The sequence below is a fragment of the Calypte anna genome, chromosome 7 (assembly GCF_003957555.1).
Source record: "Calypte anna isolate BGI_N300 chromosome 7, bCalAnn1_v1.p, whole genome shotgun sequence".
Classification (NCBI taxonomy): Eukaryota; Metazoa; Chordata; class Aves; order Apodiformes; family Trochilidae; genus Calypte; species Calypte anna.
This window is the reverse complement of record NC_044253.1, coordinates 2300377-2327173: the sequence shown is the minus strand read 5'-3', so window position 1 is coordinate 2327173 and position 26797 is coordinate 2300377. Positions and strand designations below refer to the sequence as shown.

The following is a 26797-nucleotide window of genomic DNA, read 5'->3' as shown; positions in this document are numbered from 1 at the left end:
GTGTTCAGATTAAATTGCAGCAACTCAGAGGCATTTTTCTGCTGGAAAACTAAAAGCAATTTTCATCCACAGTGGAATTACTTTGCAGAAGACTTTCTGGAGAGATTACTATTTCTTTTCCCATTTTAGGAAGACCAAACTGTAGAAGCAGGTGTGTGGTTACCCTTTTGTACAGAAGAAATGTGTTTGGGAGTACTTCTCTGGGGTTAACTCATCTCTCATTGGGCTCTGCTGATTCTTCCAGATGTCTCTCCCTTGCTTCATGCAGAACATCAAACAGCCTTAGTTATAAAAAAACCAAAACAAAAACAAAAAGCAAAAACCTCATAAGAAAAACATTGTATGTGAAGAAGTTAAGACTGCTTGTAGGCAGGTAAGAGAATGAAAAGTCACTATCTTGGGCTACTTTTATATTGATTTAATTCTCAGGTTAGATGATTGGTGATTTATTGAAGCCAGCTGGTGAAATGATGAGAAATGTGCTGGGTGTCAACATGGAGCACATCCTTCAAGGCAGTAGCAGAGTTACACTCAAGAATACAGGGAAGAGATTTATCAAAGTGCTTTGAAATTATTCCCTTTTCCAGTCTGTTACTCTTAGAGTTCAAATGACAGCAGATAAAAAAGAAAGAGTTAAGTTTTAGTGTGTCCTGACTTTCCTTTTGGATTTGTTTGTGGAGGAGTCAGTTCTTTTTTTTTGGTAAAGTTGCTGATAAAAAAAAAAAAGACCAATGGGTAGCAAATCTGAATCCCCAATGGTGTAGGAAATTTTATTTATTGCTGTTGCTGTTACTTTGTTCCATTGCTTTATTTTCATCTCATTGTAAAACTTAAAATGCCTGAGGTTTTTAACAGTTTATCAGTTACTTAAATTCTACATTAAAACTGGCATAATAATGATTTTTGGTGAAATCCTGTCAGTCCTCACTTCCTGAAGGAAATCTTGCCCTCTATAGTACCTTTAGAGCATGGGTGATGGTGATGGGATTATAAGTAACACAAGTATTTAAATTGTGAGTATTACACATGGTGAAAATGTTGACTTAATGAAGACCCCATAAGAAGGTTGGACTCTGAATTGCCCTGATCTTCCCTAGGAAAGAAATCCAGAACTGTGTATTGTAAACAAACCCATCTTGTTACATTTCTTCCATCCTTCAGTCAGTACCCAGATGATCTTTGTTGAAGGTGAGCATTTTGGTTGACCAAGAGTTGGTTCATGGTTTTTTTCTTTGAAGCTTGAGACACAGAGATTTGACTCAGAGCTTGAAAGCAAGAAGAGTATGTGCTTCCCATATCAACAGTGTCCTTGTCAGAAAAATATGGGCTTATTCAAGAATGGGAGTTTTTACATAACCTCCAGATTTGCAGTCTGATAGAGCAAGCAAAATAATGTAGCCTGAGAGGGGAGGAATAGAAAATCCATTTCAAGTGACAGCAACTTTAGCTGGAGGTAAAGAGGCAGTTGTGCTGGAATTTATTTTAATACAATCAGTAGTGATTTCAGAAAATAAAGACAAATTTTAAGATTCTTTCAACGTAGGAAAGTTTTGCCATTTTACATAAATTGGACTGGGCAGGAGAAAGGAAATTTGATACAGCGAAGCTTGAGGTTATACAGATTTTGGGGTTTTTTTGCTTTAGGAAGAGGGTTCAGCAGTGAACACCATATTAACAGTTTTATGATGCTAGGTATTTACTCAGATGTGTGATGCTAAAGTCTGACATTTATTTAAGTTTAGTGGCTGAAGGAAGAAATTACTTCCACTCAGTTGTGCCAGTTCAGCTCTTTGTGAGGCTGTGTGGCAGAGTCTGCTTTTCTCATTGCACTACAGCTAAAAACTGTGTTTCAGTCTCTGGTCTTGCATTACAACAGATCCCATGGACTACTGATATGATTTAGCTGTGAGGCATGAGATCCTAAAATTCTTCTGAAGATGGATTTCTTAGAAAAGAGAAACAACAATGACCCCAGAAATGGCTGGTACTGCACGTAGTTCTGGCCATCTAAGAAAGGTGAACTCTTGTGATGAGGTAGTGAAATGAAAAGGAGAATAAAAATGCAAAAAACCTCAACTCTGGATTCTTGATTGTGTGGAGTCAAGACAATGTAAATATGAGGATTTTCCGTAAATCTGTTGGAGAATTAAAGGAAGGGTAAATAAAGGGTTTCCAGCTCAGTTGAAGGGGTGAACTTTAAAAGGTTGGAATTTTTTCAACTCAAACCTGGATCCTGCTTTTTCCCCTTGCCAGGTTACTCTGTTTGCTTGCATGACCAAGGTAATCCCTCTCTTTGTTTACACAAATCTGGAACCTGGCTTTCATACTGTTCAGCTGCCATCTGGACAAGGGCAGCTGTAGCTTGTCTGGATCTGCTGGTCAGTGTGTGTGTGTACTCCTCAGCCCAGCCAGCTCTGCTGCCAGACAAATAGCTTAGCAGGTTCTAAGTTTTCTGGGCCAGTCTAAGCAAGAAAACACAGCTGATTATACACTTTTTTTTTTTAATTAAAAAAAAGTTAAAGCTTGTGTGTTTAGGCTGGGATCTTGGTTATAACCACAGAAAACAGTTAAGTCTAGCGATGGCAAAATAATTTGAGTTTAATTAAGCAGCTTGATCATCATGTGAAGGGATATCCATGCAGTGTTTTTGCTTGCAGTACCACAGAGTGGGATGCAACACCCACAGAGAGACTTGTTTGAGGTCTGTGTTTGACAGAATCACACTGGTCCTGATGTCTTATAAATAGATATATGTATAAGGTCCTGAAAGAAGTGGGGGTAGGATGCATCACATGGAGGAAATATCAAATGTGAAGTTGGATGCTTGCCTCATAGATGCCTTGATTGGTTTTGTTGTGGTTCTCTTTTAATTTTTTTTTTTTAAATTTGGTGTGTAGTTCTGTTTGCAGTCAAACTGTTGAAAAAATTGCATTGAATTGGAATGGGGAAGGCAAAGGATAGAAGAATTTTTTGGTGATACACTCGACTTAGCTACTCTGTGCCTATATTTTGAGAGGTTGGAATGGATTCTCCTTGCAGGGAAGAGGAGGCATTCCTTATTTATCATTACATGGTGCAATGTTGATGCTGATCATATTCAGCAGGATTCTGGAAGATGAAGTAAACCTATAGAAGAGTTGGAGGCAATTTCATTTACTGATACAGTTCAATCAAATAAAGACATCTAGAAATCTTGTGAAAGTCTTAAGCTTTTTAAAATTGATTAATATTTTAGAATTTCCCATCCCCATCAAGTTGCAGAAATTTCAGACATTCCATTTAGATCTTAGTGTTTCATTGTTGATTGGGAACTTCTTGCAGAATTTCATATCTCAGAGAAGAATTTGTGTAAATACCAACATTGGAAAAGGTTCATTTTCATCAGAAATACCCCAGAGATTGACAGCTTCTTGTTAGCAAGGTATTGCCTGGAGGAAGATGGGGAGTGAACAAATATTATCTCCTGAGCTGCCCCCCACATCAGGTGACTGCTTGGTTTATAGGGTTTGCATGGGTTTGCAGGATCTTAGAGGGCAAGAAGCCTACACTGAAACTTCTCCTGGCTGCTGTGCTGTAGCACTTCCCCTGGCAGTGAAGCATGGGAGGATTCCACTTGCCTTGGGACTCTGAAATCAGATGCAGAGCTATGACAGGTATCTGAGATCATGGCTGGGAAACTCACTGTCAGGCCTCAAAATAGAAGAACTGGTGGTTGCCACCACCACCAGCATGATAGTCATCCTTCAAAACGATTCATACCTCCCTCAGCTGGTTTTAATTTCCTAAGGTGGTTTGGTTTGGCTTTAGGCAGGGAATATCAGTGAATCCCTTTACTTCTTGAGTGGAAAAGCAGCATTTTCAGACTCCCTGTGGAAATGGGGTTTGCTGGCACCTGTGCTGTGGGACAACATCTCTAGAGCAGCTGCCTTACATGAACTTCATCCAGAGACTGTTGTAGATGATGCCACCAGGGTACAGCAGAAACATAGTCTGCAAGTTTTTAATCTCAGAAATTGAGTTTACTTGAGTTTTGTTTATACATTCAGACCTGCTTACAGTTTTGAGGACAAATATTCTTAGGGGGAGTGGTGGGAAGGGACCCATTAAGGCAGGCATTGTCACTTTCAGCTGTGCCTTTTTCTCACTTCCTTTTAAAATCTTGGCTGACTTGGGACAGCTTTTCCTTTGAGGCAAGCTGCTGTGATCATTTTCTATAGTAATTGATTTTTTTATTTGTGTTTGGGGTTTTGGGCTTGGGAGAGGAGGATAATCCTGATTGGAAACTGTGTTTTCCTAGCATAAGTGCCTGATTGACCCTGCTTTATTTTTTTTAACCTCTGCATTTTGTACAATTTAAACCTCCCTGATGAGCACTGATTCCTGTGTTGTCATAGACTTTTTTTTTTTTTACCATCTTCTAATACCTTCTCTGTTTTGTTAGGGGAGGGGGCTGTTTCTCTAGTATGGTCTGAAGAAGCTACCAGCATGTGTAAGACGAGTGTAGCCCCAAGGCTGTGCTTCAAAAAAACAATTTACAGACTCTATCAAGCTTTTTTCCCCAAAAAAATTATTAGGCAGTAGATGAAAGCTTTTCTGTTTCATGCTGCTCACACCTTGCTGTGACAGAAATGGCATATTTGAACTTGAAAACATCAGCCTGTGTTTTAGTGTGTTCCCTTGAAGTCAAGGAGTGTGAAAAATAGCACTTACCTTAGCTTGAAATCTCTAGAGACTCCTAGAGAATGACAATCTATTTCAGAGGTAGCCAGCTGATGCTAGAGATCCCAGTTGTACCATTCCTGGTACCTTAATTTCTATCTAAGGAGGGCTGCCTGACCCCTTTGCTCCATTTTCTGCCATGTTTTGCTCTGAACTGATTTTGGAAAATTTGGACACCAGACAACTATTTTGTTTGGTTGGTTTTGGGTTGGTTTTTCCCCACTTCCTTAAATCCAGTCTTAAGATATTCAGAAGTTCAAGGTAGAAAATGGATTTCTATCATGATATTAATAATTTCTTCTAGCAGGAGGACAGAGTGCATGGAGAGGCTGCCAGGAGGAGCATGTGTTGCAAAAATCATTTCAGGTTCTTTTGTCCCTTGAGCAGGAGTTCAGTGAGATTTAGGTGCCACTGTGATGTCTCCTCTGGTGGCTTGTTTGAGGACTCCATGTATCATCCTTGCCCTCTTAATCCCATCTTTTATGACCAACATGGAGACCTTATTTTGGATGGTTCTGAGGAGCATAATAAGAGATTCTTCATCCTTTGCTACATCCTTTTTGTTGAGTTGTGGCTTCATGCTTTAAAGAGACTTTCATTAGTTCTGCTGCCACCATTTCTAAAATCCCAGGTCTCTGAATACTGGAACTCTTTGGAATTAATAAAAGTTCAATAATCTGTCTTTATTCTTTTGTAGAGGTTGTCAGAATGAGGTCACAGCTTTATGGATGCAGAGGTTTCCTCAACATTCTTCTTGAACTTGGAAAGGGCAAGCTGGTGATTTTTGCATAGGTATTCAGAGTTCCTTCTGCCTTAGATATTCAGCATGCTCTGAGGGTGCTTCTCTGTACAGGTTCCAAAATCCTACTTCTTTCCTTTGATTGTGTCTAATTTTGGGGTGGAGGTCATGTATGGATAGTATTCAGTAATTATAACTGTTGTGTTTGGATAGAATGAATGTACTTTGGCTCAGTTTGTGTGAAGTACAGCCCTTGTTTGACCTGCAAGCATTGAGAACAATGATAATAGGACTAATTCTTGTCTAAAGATAACAAACTACATTTTGGAACATGGTGGGATGTGTAAGGAGGACAGAATTGGTCCTTTTTGTTGTAACTCAGTTTGCTTCATTAGGTGGAAAATAGGCTCTTTATTTTTCTTTTGAGAAACATTCCCCAGAGTGTAATCAGCAAAAATACAGAGTGATAAAAACCTGCTTTCTGCTTGCAGAAACATCAAAGCTGGGCCTCTTTACTATGAATTTGTAGTCTGTTCTTAGATCTGTCTGTGGGTCTAGAAAGTGTATATGAGATCACCGTGGAAACAAATAAAATAGCAAATCCTTGATAAAGATGCCTGCACAGTAAGTGAAGTTTTTCAAGGTGCTGTTTCTATCTACACTACATTTTCTGGCCTTTTTTGTTGCCCTGGAACAGTGCCTGACAGTTCAAATCTTCTAGTGAATGGGCTGTTCTGTCTGCTGGGTAACTCCCAGTGCCCACCACTCCCCGTGGTGCTTCAGGCCATTCTGCTCAATTTATTCTCCTGAACTGCTCTGATCCTTCTGTGTTTGTGGATAGCTGTGCTCAGAATGAGTACAGATGCTTTGTGTGATGTCTGAGATGAAAGTCCCCATGTTCCTGGAAGTATAGGGTAGTTACCAGACTGAACTTGACCCTTTCACTCTCTGATATACTTCGTTTTCTAGGAAATGAGGGGGGGAAAAACCCTTTTCTCTCCCATGAGTATTCCTGCATGTAAATGCTTAGCACTCCTCTCATTAGTGCTTATGAGAGAAGCCAGTTCAAGTTATGTGAACCAGGGTTTAAGAACTGCTGAAACTCAAGTGTTTGAGCATCTGCTACCCCTCTGATTTTGGTTGATTGCACTTTGGGTTTGGCTCCCTTCACTGCTTATCATTCCATGGGTTGATAGGTTAGGAAAAAGTTCTTTCCCATGCGAGCAGTGCTTGCCCAGGGAGGTGGTTGAGGCCCCATCCCTGGAGATGTTCAGGGTGAGGTTTGAGGATGCTCTGAGCACCCTGATGTGGCTGAGGTGTTCCTGCTGACTGCAGGGCTTGGACTGGGTGACCTTCAGAGGTGCCTTCCAACCCAAATGATTGTGATACAGTGTGTGATGGGCTTGTCTGGGTGGGTTGTGCAACCACAAGCTATTGATGTGATTACTCTTTCCAGATTTCAGTGTCTGAGCAGCTCAGAAGCATATTCAATGGAAAAGAAAGTTTGGGCTGGAGCTGGAAGACAGGCAGAAATAAGTTTGAAATTTTATTTTTAATTCCTTTCCAGTTAAGGATGTGTGAGGTACACAGTGGGAGCACCCATCACAGCAATCTATGTACATAGACTGCCTTGCAGAAGACTTGTGGGGTTTTTCCCCACTGATGTTTTAGACCCCTGTGCCATTTCATCGATCTTTGTAGCCTTTTCACCAGTTTTCATGCACTTGGCTTTAAAAATGTGCTAGACTCTATAAACCAGCAAGGAATCACAGATGGAGCTTCTCTTTGAAAGCCTTTGTGTATTTGTCACGGTTTAACACTGACCCGGCAATTAAACCGAATAACAGACGCTCTCTATTAATCTGTCTCTCCTTGATAGAGAAAGGGGAGAGAATAAGGGAGAGAGACTTATGAGTTGGAAACTAAACTACACAACTTTAATGAACAGTAATGATAAATAGGAAAAATTACTAAATCTATACAAATATACAGGAAAATGGAAACCACATTCCTCCCTCCTTTCCCCCAATAACTCTCACGTCACCACCGAGGCTGTAGGGCAGCCCTGGGAAAGTCCAGGCTGGACTCCTGGAGTCGGCAGCAGTTGGGAACCGGAGGCAGGAACACACAGATATGGGCTGGGATGGATCAGGAGCACAGGCACATGAACAGACAGGATCCTTCCAGGATGCCGGGTGAAGGAAGGGAAGCAGGAAAAGATCTGGCTCGGCCCACGTGATGCCTCAAATTTATACTGAGTGTGACGTATATGGGATGGAATACTCTGTTTGGTCAATTCTGGCATCTATCTTGTCTGTTCCTCCCTAAAGGAGGGTTCAGGTGGGGCCTCTGTGTCCTTGGCTCTGCATACCAGTCTCTAGCAGTAACTATAAACATCAAGTGTTATCAGTCCTAAAAGCACACACACTGCATGAGAAACTTGCTGTTAATTTCAGCAAATGCAACTACTTACAAGGGACTTAGCTAAAAGCAAAAGTACAGAAACAGAAAACCACCTTTATCCTGGCCCAAACCAGGACAGTATTCATGTGGTGTTACCAACCAAATAGGCTGCAAAAGCAGAATGTAAGGACTGTTTAGGTTTCAAGGAGGAAGATTAACTCCCAGGACCTGGCATCTTGTTTTTTTTCCTTTGAGTGTAATGTAGTGGTACCTATAATAAAGAATTCATATTTAATCCAGAATCTCTTTGCCAGGAATCCCTTTCTAAATTAGCTCTGGGTGAGTATGCTATTAGCTACTCAGATTTAATTGTTTGCCCCTTCTTTAATAAAAAAAAAAAGAAAACATTTTTTTGTTGTTGTGGGTTTGTTTTGTTTGGATTTTTTTTAGGCATTCATACAGTTTTCTTGAAAAAATGGTAACCAGTCCTTCAAATTCCTCCTATGGTGAGGTTTTCCAGACTGCCCATGTGCATTCTAATAAAATATCTTTCTGTAGTGCTGACAATTACAGTGATCCTGTATTAACAGCAGTTCAGAAGTTCAGTAGCAAATGGTTTTCTTTCCAGCAGCTGCTGTGGATGCACACCCATGGCTGGTGATACAGCAGTGTGTTAACAGCATATATTGAATGGGATCTGCCCTAACACGCCAAAACAAAGCTATTTTATATTTGAATATTATTGCTTTTTTTTTTTTTCAATGTGTTTTCCTCTCAGAAGCTTTCAGATCACAGGGTGGTGCTGGTTCTGCTGTGCTGCTGGCTTCTTTGAGAAGTGACTTTGTGCCTTTTAAGAATCAGTATGAGATTTCCTAAGGACCTGACAATTTCATATGAAAAGAGTTTGCCAGCACTCAAAATGGGTGTAGGAGTTTCATTACAGACATACTCTGCCTAAGCTGAGACCTAAATAAATTTGCTTTTCCTGTAAATACCAACTGCCCTTCTCTCCAGAGTTTGATTCCTGTGGTTAGAAGCAGATGCTTCCTTTGTGCAGTGGGCTCAGAGCTCTCTCCTTTGTGTGGTTCCTCTCTTCTTTGCTTCTGCAACATTCCTGCTTTTCTCCTTGGAAAGATTAATCCAAGATTGTCCTGGTATGTCCAGCCATGAGTTTTTAGTCTGGCCAAACCTATTACAAACATCTGCTCAGCCCCTACAGAAGATCCTCTGGTTAGATGCTTCAGATCCAAAGTCATTCAACTAGCAGTGAGGTTTCTGGTGAGCTGAACAGGTTGAACTGATTCAGAGCATTAATGAACAAGAAAACCTGACTGTGGGTAGGATACGTGTAAGGAGAACATTTGTTCAAAGTGAGTTTTACTGTACTTTCTGAATTTTACCAAATTTATCTTGTCTGTGGTCCTTCAAAGCCAGGCTTGGCAGCAGAAGAGAAGGAATGGCACGTACGGGAGAAATCCAGGACTTCTGCTTTATTGCACTGACAGAACCAAATTGTTCAATCTGTTGCCTCATCTGTTTCTTGCCATAGCTGGGAGTTGTAAAGGTCAGGCCATTGCAGCACAAAGAATATAATAGTTAACATGCTGCATCTCACAGTGTTACCAGCTGGCTAGTGCAGGACTCCCATTGAACAGCCAGGCTCCTGCCCAAGAAGTGGAAGCAGCATCCTCTGCCTATTTTTGGAATGTGTCAAAGTCAAAAGTTTCTGAAGGTGGTTATGTGGGAATGCTGCTCTGGTCAGGGCTGGGATCCCTTCTGGTGGCCACTGCTGCCCTTCCAGAGGGCTGCAGCAATTTTCAGTGTGAAATGATGCTCATCACCCTGAGAGGTGCAATGTTTTGGGGTCCCTGTACCATCAGGTCTGTTGACTGAGAAAAATTACCTGTCTGTTGGGTTTGTGTGATTGAGGAGGTGTTATGGGATGGGAGCCTTTACCAATGGGTGAGTCACCATGACCCCCACCTCCTGCCCTTTTTGGGTAGGGTGCCCAGGGGCAAAAATTTCATCCCACAGAAGCAGCTCTGCTCTTTACACCCTGGGGTAGGATAGTGGGAAGTATCTGCACTGTTGTATCAAAATTATTGTGATTAGATGGGAATAAAGGAGGTATAAGTGATACAAATAGGTGTGACACTGCTGTGGAAGACCTTTTCTGTCTAAATCTGATCTTCAGCATGATGTCTGATGTGCTGTCTCTCTTGAAAACATCAGATGGATGCACAGGCTAAGTACAGATGCTTTGTCATCTTCCTCACCCTCCTTTGGTTTTGAAGAGTCCTCTTGACTCTCCAGCTCTTCATCTCTGCTTTTCCATGTTGTTAATACATGTTAAATGATGCACCTTGCATGAAGATTAATGACAAACTCTTGGCAGAATTTGACAGGATAAATCCAGAAGTAAAAGCCAGTTATTCCTACCTTACCAGAATTTTTGTTAGCAGTTTTGCATCCTAACAACCCTTGACCTTTGTGAAACCCAGATGAGTGCTTCAGAGCACCTGAAAACTGAGGTTACCTCCATGTTGAGGTGCCTCAGCCTGGTAGTGTTTGCTGGGTTTTGTTGGGAGAGAAAATGAAATTCAGGAACTTTTTTTTTTTTTTTTTTAAAGAATACTGGGCTGACAAAAAAAACCCCGCATGTTTATGAGAATAGATTAGCCCATAAGTCAGTGCTGTGCTTGGAGATAAGGGACCCTCACACCTGTGGGTCTCAATTCCAGCTGCTCACTTGGCAAATCAGAATTCCATGGAAGATACTATTTCAGCACAATGTGTCTTACACTTCAGTGCTTTGTTTTTAAGAAGTTACATGGCAAATGAAAAGCTAGGGGTATAAAAATTAAGGTTTAAAAATGAATTTATTAGGTGGGTCTAGGTTTCTGGCATGCACAAATTGCTTTTTTGGCATGTGTAGTGAGAGAGCCAAAAACATTTGGTTAAGTCTACTAGCTAAAACTCCTTGTTTGGTTACTTTTACAACTAAATGTTCATTGTTCAGCATTTTAATTTTTCTCTGATGCTGCTGTTGAGGGAGAAGTATTGCACAAACTTGTTCTTTATTCCTTCAAGTCTTGCTGAGTTACTCAAGTCGTTTTCTGACTTAACAGAGCATCCTTGTTTTATGTTTCAGTGCTTACTGGGAGTGCTGGTGAACTTTAGATGTTTTCTTTCTTTCTTTAAAAAAAAAAAAAAGAGGGGAGAGGGTATATTGATGCAAGTAGTGGATGATTTTTGTGCACCCTTGTTTTGACTGTTTGTGTGTCTCATCCTTCAGAGTGTCATTTAATTGGGATTTAAATGTCATTTAATTGGGATTTCCTTTTCATTCCTAAAAGGTGCCATACTTGGCAGATCAGAAACACAGTGTATCTACTACAATGCTAACTGGGAAAAAGACAAAACAAACCGCAGTGGGATTGAACCTTGTTATGGTGATAAAGATAAAAGACAACACTGCTTTGCTACGTGGAAGAATATTTCTGGATCAATTGAAATTGTGAAGCAAGGCTGCTGGCTAGATGACATCAATTGTTATGACAGGTAAGTGAGTTTTCTTAGAGATCTTCAGTTTATTTTGAACTATTTGGCCTGTCCCTAATTTATGCAGCCTCCCCTCTGCAAACAGTACTTGAGGCAAATTATTTTCAGTCTCTGAACCTTGTTTTTGACATCCACATCTTTTATTTTTTTGAGCACCTCTGCTTAGGGACCTGGATTCATCTAGGTACTTTTGTCATGTTTGCAGAATAGCATGTTTTACCTTCTGTTACTCCCTGTATCTTAAAAATACTATTTTTTAGGCCATTAGTAATAGATTTTTTTTACAATTTGTTCTTGCTAAACAGTACAAATACAGTAATTGACCCAGAATTCAAATTTCCACAGTTGACTTTTCCAAAGTCTTTGGAGTAGGAAAGTCAGCATATCCTGTCTAATCTTTATTGAAATGTGGAAGCATTTTGCCAATTTATTAAAAAGATCACCTCAGTGGCAGCTCCAGTAGACACCAAATATTCTAAAATTCCAGTCTTTATTTCAATTTTTTTTTTTTAATAACAGATGGTCTAGCAAGTCCCTGTGAGCAGTAACAGCAGGGCTTGGGGTTTGTTAGATGCTGGCTGAATAAAGGTCATGACTCTCTTAAGAAATGGTATTATTGTTCTTTAACTATGGTGCTAAGTTTTATTTGACCAAAACAGTTATTCTTTGGAAAGGGAGATAATTAAAAAATTAAATGCATAGTGAAATGCATTTAAAAAAATCTTTAAAATGTATAAAAAAAATTCTTTACCAAAAGTAATGTTTTAAAAATGTTTAAAATGTTTTTAAAAATTTTCCTTTTGTGTTTCTTTAGTGCCAAATGAATAGAAGGAATCATTATAGTAATTTTGACCAAATAAAGTTTCCTCTCACACCAGGATGTTTTCTCCTTTAATGACAGTTTAAAGCTAAGTGGATAGCAGTTCTGATTTATCTGTTTCCCAGTGTAGTAGCAAAGCATCTGCAAGCTTGCTTGCACAGCATGATTGAAATTCAGCCATGCTGGAAGGCAAAGGACAATTTTAAAGAAATCTTATTTATTGCTTCTAGTATCTGGTAACTGCAAAGTGCTCAGGAAGGGAAGTACTTTGGTTTTGCTTGTGTTTTGGTTTGGTTTTTTTAATCTTCTAGTTCTACATATATGTGTAAGCAGTCTACAGGAAGATGGTGCTGAATTCTCCCTTAAGCAAAAACAAGAAATTGGAAGAAGAGATAAAATGGAGGAAAGATGTTAAGGAAATAGCTGAAAACTGAGTAAAAATTTGTCTGGCTCTAAGACCTCATTAAGTGTAATTTGTCATAAGAACACACACTGCCTTGCTTGTCTAAAATAGCCCTTAAACAAAACCTTATCTCTGGGAGTGAAGGGTGGTTTATTAAACAGGGAGGTACAGCACGATGAACTCCAAACAACAGCAGATTAAGAACATCAAAGAAGAAATGTTTTATGGGAATTACAGTACAGAGTAATTGTAAAAGCTGGTTCCATAAAATAACCTTATTTTTTTGAAGATGAACCCTACAAATTTTTCACAACCTTCAGCTGTATTTAAAATCCTCAGCTATTTCTGTGGAGTTTCTATATTCTTTCTGCTGTCATCTCCTGCCTGACTCCTGTTTTAATTTCTTGACTCAAAAGGTTTCATCTTATTTGCTAATAAAACTCCTTTCCTGCAGTTGATTCATGGAGTGAAATTAAGCACTATTGCTAAGCATCATGTAGGTAGGGAAAATTGTAGGACTTTCATATTTTTTCTTTAAAAAAAATATTTAAAAATAATAAATTGTCCTTCCCACTAATGCATAAACCATGCAACCTTGTACTGTGAGTGTGTGGTTAGACACTGGCTCTTTGATTTTGTTTGTCTTGTTTAAATCTAGATCATGAACTGTTCTTCAGTATTCTTGTCAGCTTTTGGGTGGTTTTCTTTAACTCTTTAAGCAGAAATGTGCTGTTTCAGCTTTATTATTATTTCATTGCAGTGGAAAACAATGATCAAAATTGTTTGTTCAGATTTAATTCTTACTTGGGTACCACGTTACCCGGGATGATTTAAGGAAGTTCACTTAAAGTAGGATCATGTTTTCTCTTGAACAAAAAATGACAAATTTACTAATTTAAGTTTTTAATTATTATTTTTTTTAATAGGAGTGATTGCATAGAGAAGAGAGACAGCCCTGAAGTGTTTTTCTGTTGCTGTGAGGGCAACATGTGTAACGAGCGCTTCTTTTATTTCCCAGAAATGGAGGTCACGCAGCGTAAGTTGTCTTAACACATTTCTGAGGGAGCTGTTTAGCAGAGTTCAGAAATATTTAATACTGTGCCTCTTCAGGAGATAAGACTTCAAACTGTTGTGGTCAGATTTTCCTGCCAAAAAGTTCATCATTCCCAGATGATAGGGCTCTGTGTGAGATGTGTAAAGAGCTTAGAAAATTGCCGGTTCAGTTCTTTGCTGTTGAAAGGTTCTCAGTACTAAAAGTCATTTAAATTGATACAAGGTGCTTCAGCTCCTTTCAAAGGGTGAGAAGGAAGGATAATCTGAAATAATTGGCTGTTTTAAGATACAGAAGTCGCTGTCAAATCTTACCTTAATTGTATAGTTAATCCTCTGGAACCATCTATAATTCATTGGGCTAAGAGCTGTATCATCCCCCCTCGATGAATGCTCCTCTTCTGAAACAAAACTGTCACTATTGCTTTGAAGTAATTGAACCTTTGAATTTCTCTGTAAATTGACAAAGTAACCTTTAAAAAGGGGGAGAGAATTTCCTCCCAGGTTACAAAGAGAATCAGATAGCCAGACATAAAAAATAATTGTTTCAAAAAGCAATAACTGAACGATGATTTGATTATTCTTGCATATCTTCTTCCAGTGAAGAATTTAATCTTTGTTGGAAAACTGAATAATGTTAATAACTGAACTGAAAACAGCAAATGTCTTATGTACCAAATAGCCAGAGGAAGTTGTTTATTAAATAACATTTTCAATGAGAGTACAATAGTCTTTGACCCAAGAATAATGTTCTTGTCATTTTTTTTTGTCAGTGATACTGCTAAGGCAATAATTGACATTCTTCTCTCATGGAAGCTCTGTTGCCCCAGGGGTCTCTGTCTGCCCCTACACCAGCTGCCTCAGAACCAGGACCCTGGAGCCTTTCTCAGGGTCCAGTGGGGAGTGTCTTCAGCTGGAGACCTCGTACTTTCAGCAAAGCAACAGTGCATAGAAACCCTGGCAGATTATTTCTGGCCTGTTCTACTTATGCTATCTTATTGTATGTATTTCAAAGGCTTAGCTGCTGTATTGATTGTTCTTTTCATTCATTAAGTGATGGCATTCTCACAATCTTTTTAAAATAGAAACTCCTTAGAGGCTGTAGATAGGCAGAGCTTAGGAGGACAAAAGTTAGATGTGCTGATGTGTAAATCCAGTGATAGAAGTTATTTCTGTGCTTTCTAAAGTGCTGCCTTTTTAAATTTATGTCTGTTTATGTCAGAGTATGCTATTGAATCAAATATTGTTGGCCTTTTGTCCTGAGTGCAAGAATTTTCAGAAAATCAGGATGCTAGACATTTCAAACATTAGATTTTTGTTCCTTAAAAGCTGTGGTTTTGTTTTGTTTCTCATTTTCTCCAGCAACTTCCAACCCTGTTACACCTAAGCCACCTCTCTTCAACACTTTGCTGTATTCATTGGTGCCTATCATGGGAATTGCAGTGATTGTGCTCTTTTCATTCTGGATGTACAGACATCACAAGCTGGCATATCCTCCAGTGCTTGTTCCTACCCAGGTAAATCACTGTGTTATGATTCTGGGTTTCTTATTTTGAGTGGTAAAATCAATTTTGGAAGAGGAGAAAGAAAGGGGAGTGCATCTTTCCCAGGGTGGTCTTTGTTACTTTCCTGGCTTAGAGGTGCTAATGCTTGTGGGCTGCAAAAGCAGAAAATTAAGCTTTACTTAGTCAGACAAATTGGTCTTTGAATGTATGATCAACTAATTAATGTTTTTACACATCTGTCTGTTTGGGAGGAGAAAAGTGACACCTACAAGCTGAGGTGGCACAGAGGCTGTTGCTGGACAGCTGTGGGAAGGTTGTACTCCTGTGGGAAGGTTGTACTCCCACAGAGTTAAAAGGGACAGTGTGTCTGCAACTGGTGTACAGCTGTGCTCAGGTCCTTGTGGTTGAGCTTTATGTGATGCTTAGCTTAAAAATGGAGCTCAGCCATTTTATAAAAAACATGGAACTGGGATACAGCTGTCAGCTAAAGGGGATGTGAAGAGAATCTTTAGCTCATGCATAGTTCCAGGGTTTGGCTTAGCTCAGCTCGTGGCTTTTGTCCCCTTGTTTCTGTGTTTTATCTTCAGAATGTCTGGGGTTTAGCAGTGCTTGTGTTTTACTTAGAAAATACAGTGAATTGTGGTCTCCAGATTGGAAGTGTGAACTGGCTCTGTTTTCTCCAAGCAAACCTTCTTTGGCTGCATGGGCATAGTTCTTCCTGTTGTTAGGCTCCAGCTGGTTCTGGAGATGTGATGAGTATTAATACCAGAATTAAGAGTTAAAACAGCAAACTCCTTTAGACTGATGTAGAAAACATTAACAGAAATGTTAATGTGGCAGTGGAAATGAGAGAGAGAAACAACTTGCCCAGGGTTCCCCAACACTTGGGGTTTTGTAGCAGGGATTGAATTTAAGCTTCCTAATTCAGTGCAGTGACCACTAAGAATATGCTGGCTCTCACACAGTGGTGATCTAAGGATGCTATTTCTGATGAAACAAAATTAAAACACCTGTTATTTTTGGTAGGATTGCATTTAAAAAGGATTTACATGCATTTGCACTGTACTGCCAGCCTCTCTGATATTTTTGGTGCTGCTGCTTGACTCTAGGATGTTCCTGGAAGCAGTATTGCCTGTGGCTGATAAATCAAGTTGTTTTGCTTTCAGTTTTGTAGTAATAGATAAGAAAAATTTGGGGGGAGGCAGTGGGCATATGTTCTTGCCAAATGAAAAGAACATAATTTAGAGGAAAAAAGTATGTTTCCTGTCCTTGCAGAAAATATTGCAGCTCCTCAAACTTCACGCAATCTGTTAGCATAATTATTTTGTCCATCTCAGTTTTTGTGGATTTGAGACTTTGCATCAGCCTGGTAGTCTCCACTGTAAGATCAAACTCATAACTGCTAGTTGTGTGAATAATTTCAGCATGCAATTTCACTTCTAGACTTAAAGAAATTAAGTAGTGGATAAAGTGATACATTTGCTTGCTTTTCTTACACATGTGCAAGATACCAAGAGCTTGAATTTTTATATTCTTTTTATTGCACTTTTTTTGCATGGTTTATGTTTGGTACAGGAGTGGACACGTCATAATTTTTTAATAAATAGGGTAATAACCTGTTTAGTTAATGCTCAGATTGTATCTGTTGGGATAAGTATATGTTAGTGCTTGAGCTAGTTATGGTGTAATAACATTTTCTTATCTTGTGGTGAATAGAGATTAAGGCTTGATGTGGAAAGTCAGGAAAAGCTTCTTCTACCTGAAAAACTAAATGAAATTATTATGGAAATGGAATGTTTAAATATTCTCCCACATGGAGCAGAGCAGTATTTCCCACTTGAAATTTGATTAGATGTGATCTGAGCAGGAGACAGAGGAAGCAGGAAGAGGGAAAAGAACAAGTAATTTTATAACCATGTAACAAACATTTAAATATTTATGCAATTAATATATTAAACAGGAATATTGTATTTAACAACCAGAGCATGGGTAGAGTTTGGAGGCAAATGGATTCTCTTTAAAATCCTTCTGTAATAAGTGATAGAATGGATAACTTGGTTATAAAGCAGATGCCTACTAGAAGACAGGGATTTCTGTAAGACACACAGCTAAAGGTTTTCTCTCTTTACCTGGTTTATTCCTGTAAGGAAATGGGAGTTCTTTCGTGCAGTACACCCTGGTACTCATCTTCCAGTAGAAGTTAAAGGATGGATAAGTGAGGAATAAGGATAAAAATGAGGTAACACTGAAGAAGGAGAAATCCTGGAAGAATTAGAAAGTGAAATAAAGAAAAAAAATCAGAGAGCAAAAGGGAAAGGCATTGTTTGGAGTATTTCAAAGGAAAGAAATGTGCTAGAAGAACTACTGGAACCTGTGGTGATACAGAAAGGACAGACAAGTCTGAGAAATTTTATTTTGAAAGTAAAAGGGGTGCACAGCATTGCCTGTATCAGGCAGGCAGTTCCTGCACAGCCTGAGCTGGGTTCACAGCTGCCTGGATTAACTTTCTGTTCCCTTCAATGTACAGGTAATTATTTTTAAATTTCATGCAATACAGTGAGTGTACGTGTTAGGTATAAGATTGGCAAGCAGTAGACAGTGGTGTTTGCTCCTTTGGTGTTTTGTTACCTCTTACTTTCAGGTATTTGGGTGGAGAGGTCAAGGGGATTGCTGCAGTAGCTAACTCCTGAGGTACTCCTTGCTGGTGTGTGGGTCTGGAGTGCTCAGGGATCCCAGGGCTGGGATCCAGGAGAGCTGGGTGCTGGTGCAGACTCCTGGGGCTTCTCCTCTTGCTCCCCTTAGTCTTGGGTTATGTGCATCTTCTGCCTCTCCTTACCACCCTGTGGGGTGCTGCCTGCTTAAAGCTGTTGGATTTATAAAATCTGTCACTCTTTCAATTCTTAAATGAGTTATCAACATGTTTAGTTTTCTCTATTTTATTTAATCATGCAGCAAGCACACATTAGTATGTCTGATCAGATTTAGGAGAAATTGATGAGTACCTTAAATATCTGCAGCTGTCTATTTTTACATTGAATGAGTTACTGTCACCCAGTTAATTTTCACTCATGAGTACCAGGGACATTGGAAACCAAGCAGAGGCTTTCACTCTCAAATTAGGGGTAGTTTAGATTTCCCCCCAGTCTCCTACTGATATTTCTGGTGGAAATGTGAATGTGGATGGCAGGGAGTTGATGTGTTATGCTCATTTATTTTTTACATCTCTTGAGCTCAGGCCAGAGTTGTCAGTCAGTGCTAATTACAAACTGTGGTGTTACCACTCTGTCATCTGATAGATAGGACCATAACCTATTTTATAGCATAACTGACACAAGTAACACTTTGGGTTTTTATCAGCTCACAGAGCTGTAGCTCCTCACATTTTCCATCCATACTGTGCTAAGAGAGTTTAACCTCTTGTACATTTTGTTGAGTGCCCGAGTTATGAATATCTTGCTGGATCACAGAGTTGCTTTTTCTGGTTTGTGTTGTATTTAAATTAAGAGTCATATGCTGAGAGGGTTGGAATAAAGCTTTACAAATTCACATAATGTCATTTTTTTTTTCATAACCTATTTTTGTGTGTTCTTCTGAGATGTTGGAAGTTATTTGGGTCAAAGATGCTTCATGCTTTTAATCACCAAGCACAAGGAGACCTTAATCTAGGCCTGTTTGATGCTACCATGAAGTTAAATCTCAGAATGCACAGATCCTACTTAAACTGCTGCTGTCTATTAGAATGTCCCTAAGAGTTTGGCTCCTAGGAATTGCCATTTATTTCTTTCCTCAGACGAGGACAACATAGTTGAAAAATAATCTGATTTTTAACCTCCTATGGATCACTCCCTTTCAGTTTTTCACCTGGTATTTCCTGTGCTGAGCACAGCAGCCTTGTCTGGGCTTCATTTTGGGTCTTTTTTTGGCCCCATGGTACCAACCTCACCAGTCCTGTGTGTTTGGGCAGGAATCCTGGTCTGCAGGGTCATGTGCACCAAGGTTTAAGAACCATTGGAGCATCTGAAACCACTCTGATTTGGGTTGATTGCACGTTGCCTCTTATCACTACTGTATCATTCTGTGTTTTGATAGGTTAGGAAAAAGTTCTTCTCTATGAGGGCAGTGGAAAAATGGCACAGGATGCTCAGGGAGGTGGTTGAGGCCTCATCCCTGGGGATATTCCCTGGAGATTTGAGGATGCTCTGAGCACCCTGATGTGGTTGAGGTGTCCCTGCTGACTGCAGGGTGACCTTGAGGGGTCCCTTCCAACCCAAATCATTCTGTGACAGTCCTCCTTCAGTGTCTGTTTTCCTGAGGACACCTGAGTATGAGTAAATATTTGTAGCTGTGTCATTCATATGATTTTTGATATTTCAGTGTCAGCTCTAAGAAATGATGACTTGAAAACACTATCCCAGAACGTGAGCTGAATAACGATGGTGGAAAAAATCCCTGACAGTGGCAGATGGGAACTGAACTCCTGACTGCAGGTCTGACTGCAAGTTTAGCAGGGGAAAAACAAAATCTGTGTTGAACTAATAAGAAAAGAACATTGAGTAAAACAAGAACTGCTCTTTGCTGCAGTTTTTGACCTTGGACATCTGGTCTAGGCCATCAAACTTGTGCTGAGGAGTTTGTGTGTGGAACTTGAATGGTTTGTTTTCAGCAAGTAGCTGGAGAAATTTTATGCTTGACATGGGGAAATGTTTTTGTTTGTTGTTTTTTATCCTCTAAATTAACTTTTACTACGTCAAATAATGTATCTGGTGCACTTGAGATTTTCAGGATAATCTTTATCCCTTTGCCACACGAGGAAAATTATAGTTGAGCACTGAAGAATGAAGAAATCAAGTGTTAAAATGGTTTCCATTTTTGTCTTTCAGCCACTTTTTTTTTCTTTTTATACTGTAGATATTTTAATGGCAACATTAAAACACTTGAAAAATTAAGGAAGGGAGAGGTGTTTTTGCAAGGACTTATTCCAGACCTAGAAGTTTAATAGCTACTTGAAAAATATCTGGAGGAGAAGCCAAGTGCTTATGTGAAATGGGGAAAAAAAAAACAAAACCAAAACAACCTGATCCACAGAGGAAAGATGGAGCTCAAGAAGAGGAAGAATTTATTCTTTAAATAGCTTGAGTTAGAGCTTGTGGCTTGCTGGGAAGGAGTTAAGGTTGGGTACACATCTGTGGTTAGTGAATGATTAACATATAAAGGGTGGCAATGCTGGTATTAAAAAGGAATAGCTGAGTGATCTCAAGATTGGGCCTGATAGATGTGTGCATGACTTCACATGCTCCAGGACTGCATTCCATATCTGCAGGACTAATTCCAGGCATTTTTTCTGGAATTGGTTCCAATCAATAGCTGGGGTGACACAGGAGAAAGAGCTGCTCCTGTCCTCTGTGGTCCTGGGGCATAACAGATGTGGTTGTTTAAAGGGGGAAAAAACCCAAACAAACCCCCAAATACTGTGAGAATGCAGCAGGAAAGTTACTGGAGATAAGGAGCCCTGTAACTACAGATAAGTAACTCCTTAAAACTTTTAAGAGGGGGAAGAATTTGTATGACAAATAATAGGAAACAGAATGCATAGTGCTGCTTTTCCAGTGCCCCATATACAGCCAAGTGCCCAAAACTTTGGTTCTAAATCTTGAGAGCTTTTCAAAAAAATGCCATAAAAAGCACTTCCCTGAATTGTTAATTTGCTTTCAGAATGAGCTGTCTCCATTTAAATAAGCCATACATGCAGCTCTATCTTTTTAAATCTTCAAGAGGTAAGAAAATACAAAACCCAGGCTTATGGTACCTTATCCTAAAGGGAACTTTCTAATTAAAGTGCAATTAAAATTAAAAAAAAATTCCAAATTTATTTCTGCAGTCAACTTGAAGTTACTTTGTGTTTCTGCATTGATCAAGCAGAACATTGCCTCATAAACAGGATGCTTTCAGTGCTTCACCTTATTCCTGGTTTATTAAAAGGTTGGTTTAGTTTAGTGAGTGGGTCTGGGAGGATCTGCAGCCATCTGATGAGGCTGGGGGTGGGCAGTGCTTGGGCTCCTGACCTCTTAAATTTTGACTTGGCAAAAAGGCACTGAATGACTGACAAGGCACTTGAAGGCTTTGCCAGCACTGTATTTAATTTACCTTGAAGAATTTCTTGCTGCTGTTCATTTGTTGTAAACAGTAATATTCAAACCAGTCTGCATTCTTGAAGACCCACTTTTAGTTTGTAATTTTAGGTGGTGTTTTGGAACAATCCTAAGGAGGCTGAAATACTGCTGTGTGTGAAGCCTGCAATTGGCTACTCTCCTTCAAGGGGTTTTTAATTCATTTTCTGTAATGAAGTCCAGCTTGCAGCATGCCCTCAGATCTGCTCTCCTGAATGCTTTAGTCTGATGTCTTTCAGGTAATCTGAAAGTAAATGGATGAGAGTTCAGCATTTCACAGGGTATGCAGCTTGATTTTACCTTCCATCCTCCAAAGAGATTGATGAGGGTGAAGGTGCAGATCTCTCTAGTTCAGAACAGATGAAGGAATTAGGACAATTAATTTGTTACACAACAATTTGCATTTATTTTGAACACCATCATTATTAAACAGATAAAAATTGGGAAAACCACACTTTTTTTTTTCTTTTCTCTGTTTACTGAATATCACAGTTGTTTCCCCAATCCTTGATAAAGCATTTAAAAGGAGTTTTCAGGCAGTTAATGTGTTTATATAAACCTGTGTGTACATCACAACTATTTGGTGTTGGTGTGGAAGGTGTTCATTGCTCCCAGTTTGTCTTCATGACAGTGATCTAAATTTCTGCAACAATAAAGCAAATATTTGCTTAAATTAACTTGGGTTTCTAGTGCCAAGTCTGAGGTGCTGGGCTGTAGTCTGAGGGGAAGGGCAATGATTTTAAAATCTGATCTGTGATGTGCTTAAATCTCTCTGAAAAAATTTCCTGGATAATTTCTCAGTGTTGAGGGAAGATGATGCCCCTAAGAGAGCAGTGAGAGGCAGGGGAGAGGACTCGTTTCTTACAGTTTCATGTTTGCAGTTTCTCATTATGGCAAGAGAGGAAAAAAAAAAAAGGTTTGATTCATGTATCTTTCTTCTTATTTCTGAGGAATTTACATAATTCTCAGGAGCTGAAGAATTTTAATAGACCTGAGCAAATAACCAATAATTTTTTCATTCACAGGAAAGACATTTGTTGAGTAAGTATTTGATACAAGCAATACTTTTAAATTTTTTTAAGTTTCCTGTTCTGTGACTCCTTGGGTCAGTAGAAATAGGAGGACAGGGATTTCTGTTCCTCTGTTCAGTATCCCTTGCCTATCAGACTCCCTGATTGAGTAATCCTTTTATTTTGCTTGGCTGCTGTTTCTGGAAAAGGAGTACAGGAAGCATGGAAGGTCTGGAGGTTTTTTTCATCCCTTATAAAGTGCCCCAAAATATTGGTGGGCTGTACAGGTCCCACAGAAATCTGCTTGGGACTCTTGGGGTGGAGGAAGGATGGTCCTGAGTGCTCTGGCAGTGGCAGCAAACTCTGCTCCAGTATTTATAAATCTGGCTCCCAACTAATCCAACCTTCAAGAAATACTTCAGCCCTCACAATATTAATTATTTAGTTAATGCTAAGTGTGTGCTGGGCAGTTTTCAACTGCAGGAAAAAAAAAAAGCTTCTTGATGGCCCTACACTCTGTAGCATCCTAGGAATGTGGAAAGCGTGAAGAATAGGATGGTTGCTGTTAGGTGGCAGCCCAATCCTCCAAGTGTTTGAATTCCATCCTCTTGCAGCATCTGTGTGATCAAATGCTAAAGGACTGAGAAAATGGCTCAGGGAAAGAAAAAAAAAATGCAGGAGGAGGAGGGAAGGTGGCTCAGTGCTTCTCTGCTCGAGTGGCAGTGAGGTTGCTCAACAAAAAGAGGTGAAAGCAGCACACGTCAGCTCGTGGCATTAAAGTCCTTTTACATTTCAGTGACAGTGCTCTAGGACTGAAGTTTTTGTACCATTTCATCCCAAAAACTTGCTTGGAAGAATCCTGAGTATTGAAATCTTCCTTTCTCTAGGTACAGTGCTTTCGGGTGCAAGTGACACCCCTAAAACGTCAGATTTATTGATAAAATGGAGTAAAAAGGACCTAGTAGATGATGACCTACTTGCTTCAGGTTTAGCTGCAACTTGGACGTTCAAAAGTTTTCCCTTTCCTCAGCTATGTAATTGCAGGGAATTTTCAGAAATACAACGCTGCCCTCTCCTGTACGGCTGGGAGCATAACAAGGAAAAAGTTTGCATAACTTCTGTGTCTGTATGTTTAATTTTCTGCATGTTTATACACTGGTGTTGCAGTGACATGCCTGTTTATACACCTCTGACAGACAATTCTGGTTTTAATTAAGAAATCAATTCAGCTAGCTAAGTTTTTTTTGCACATTTTTCTTTGCAAACACATCAATGGTGAGTTTTTTTTTTATTTTAAATAATCTTTTAGTACAGGGAAGTATTGCTGTCCCCATGAATATTTTTGCTGTGACTTCACAAGCAGTTTATTTTGTCTCCTTTCTAATAAGCTGGGTTTTTTCATCCTGTTCTTGGTATAAATAGTAATTTATTTTGCCTGTGTTTTTTCCCCTCTCTACAAGCACGCCTTTCATATAATGATTGAGGTAAGATGCATTGATGTTTGTTCATGGTTATGGAACTTTCTGTGGACTTGTGAGAAGTTGTTTTGGTATGAATTCAATTTTTTTTTTCTTCAGTATTTTGGACAAGCAATTTGTAAGCATGCATGGTTTAAAAACACAGATTCAGTCTGTTCACAGCTTTCTTAAAACTCACTGTATTTCCTCAGAGTTAAATATCTGCAAGGGTTGGTAATGAAACAGCCCAGGTGGGGTTGGTTTGTTGGGTTGCCCTGGAATTAAACACCATCTCCTGCCCACTTGTCTCCTGTCTTTGGGTGTCTGTTGTCTCTCACCTGTGAAATGCCTTCAGCTGAGCTCTGTGGTCTTCATCCTCTGACTCTGGTGGGGTTTTATGGGATGTAGGAGCTTGGAGAAATAGATGATCTGTGGAGAAAATATTCCTTCACTATTAAATCACTCCTTTTGACTTTTCCACTGGCCAGAAGTTATTTTTACTTGCATTAAAATACTGATACTTCACATGAAGCTACAAGTAACTGAAAGCTGCATGTCAAAAACCTGGTTATTGTTGCTAGGCTTTAAAACTGAATATTGAAGACAGTTAAGATTTGAGTTGTAATATGAAGGCTTAATTTCCATTGTCTCTGTAGGTCTTTAATAGCTTAAAATAGTCTTAAAAATAATATAGAAGAAAGGACAGTGGTGCTATTTAAATATTTTCCTGGATATCTTGCATCTAAAGAGTTAAGAGGTTCTTCTGTATTTGTGTTACTGTTTTGCTTCCAGTTAGGGAAGGAGCTGAAGTGACAGCCTTAGAGTATCTGTTCTGTTACTGTATTCTGTTATCTGTATTACTTTGGGTATTAAGTTTACAATCTATGATAAATTAAAGGATTTTTGTGAGGTGAAAAAGAGAAAAATTGTTGCCATGTAAAAGGAATGTGTTTGGTAAAAATGATCAATTAAGTTTTAAGATAATTACAAACTTCAGTGATTTTTGGACTCCTTTAACTGTATTTGGATCTTAACATTACCAGTTATTTGGTTGAAAATGAACCAGTCCCCAGCTGGAAAGGGAGGAAGCACCCAAGCTGCTCATCAGAACCTTTCAGTGAGAACTTGTCCACTATATTGGGCAGAAACTGTTTGGTGTGAGGGTGCTGAGCTGAGTCCTAGCTTCCCAGAGAAGCTGTGGCTGCCCCATCCCTGGCAGTGTTGAAGGTTGGATGGGGCTTGGAGCACCCTGGGCTGGGGGAGGTGTCCCAGGGGTGGCACTGGGGGAGCTTTAAGGTCCTTTTCCAATCCAAGCCAGTTCAGTGATCCTGTGGTACGGTGCAAGCTGTGGAATGAAGGTGACAAATGGGGAAATATTGCACCATTTAACATAGAAAGCTTGGGTGTGCTCTGGAAGCTTGGAAACTTGTTGATATTTTGGAGCTGGGAAAGAGAAGTGTTTGTGTACAACAATTTCAGTTTTGGGTAATCAATTGGCCCTCCTTACCCTGTGCTGTACATCATGGATCACCTGATGGAGATGCCACGTGAGAGGCACAACTGGAAATAAACTCCAGTGCTGAGGGACTGGGTTGGGGCTGTGAACCTGCTGAGTAAGTCAGGTTTTGGATCGAGTTGTAGTTTCATGTTTGTTAAGCTTCCCTCTGACCTTGGAGAACCATTCATGAAAAGGCTTCAGGAAACCTGCTCTGGAAGTTGCCATTCCACCAATAATTCTCCCTCTGCTCCTCGGGTGTGACTTTCATGTGCTACCTGGCAGCAGACTGCAATTCCCAGGTAGCAAAAACCCAAAAAAGCTTTTTTTTGAGGTTTGAAAACCATACAGGGTACAACCTAAGGAGATATCCAGGACTTTGAGGTCACCATCCAACCCAGGCTTCTGGTTTTAACTCTCCATGGTTTTGAGGGGAGAGTTGTGCTCAGTGATGGGTATTTCAGCATCCTCTGACCCAGTCACTTCTGCTCAAGTTTTTTTTGTGCTGTTTCTGCTTTTATCTGACAGCTGTGAAGCAGGAGTGTTCCTGACTGCCCCAGCCTTGGCACAGGGCATGGCTTAGGGGAGGTGAAGTGCTGACATTGGGCTCATCACTCCCCGAAGAGCACCCTGCTTCCCCTCTGCCTTGCTTTGCTTTTAGTGTTACCCTGCACCTCGTTGCAAACTGACTGAATTTTCTAAATTATCAGAAAGCTTAACCTGCTTCTGAAACATAAATAAAAGCTTTCTGACAAGATGAGGTCTTGCCTTGATTTGCTGCCTGCTGCCAGAATCAGGCTGAGGGAAAGCTCAGGAATGGGAAATTGGGCCCTTATTTTTTGACAGCTGTGGCAAGCTAATATATATCCCCAGTATCTTTACTCACATTATATCATCATCCTGGGTGCCACAGAGATGGTTTTAAAAAGCCATACAAAAATAATGATGCCTGTGACACATGAAACATTTTTGCTCAGAAGTAGAGCAGGTTGAAAATCCCATCAAGGAATTCTGCTGTATAAAAGTAGGAGCTGTCTTTTTAGAGGAGAGGCTTGTTGATTTAAACAAATTCTTTAGGAAATAAAATTAAGAAAAAAACCTGAAAAAGGATTATTTTTAGTTATATGCAATTCTGCTTTCCACTTCAAGCCAGGATTCGGTTTGCTTTGTGGGTGTGGGATGCTGCTGATTGGAACACCTGAAGTTCTGACTTTGTAGAAGTGTTTCAGCACAACAGGGGAACATGCAGGGAACCACAGGAGGTGGCTAGAGAAGGTATTGGGGAAAGGTTTGAGACACCAGGAATTTCTAGGACATGGGGAATTCAGGTGTATGAGAAGTGGTGTGGAAGTACCAAACATCACTTTTCCCTGGGTGTTTTTTACTGAGGAGTTCTGGGATAGATGCTGTGAATTTTTTCATCAGATCTTTGATCTGATCAGATCTGCAGTGGTTGTTTTCTTGATGG

At 39.7% G+C, this 26797-nt stretch overlaps 1 protein-coding gene across 1 annotated transcript in view; it reads left to right on the top strand.

The window, feature by feature from the left end:
- The window catches only part of ACVR2A (activin A receptor type 2A), a 63956-nt gene that overhangs the window by 21739 nt on the left and 15420 nt on the right, over positions 1–26797 (top strand). Inside the window, exons 2-4 of the mRNA XM_008503182.2 lie at positions 11218–11422; positions 13572–13681; positions 15058–15212. Coding sequence (XP_008501404.1) covers positions 11218–11422; positions 13572–13681; positions 15058–15212 — 470 coding nt within the window. The remainder of the gene's footprint in view (positions 1–11217; positions 11423–13571; positions 13682–15057; positions 15213–26797) is intronic.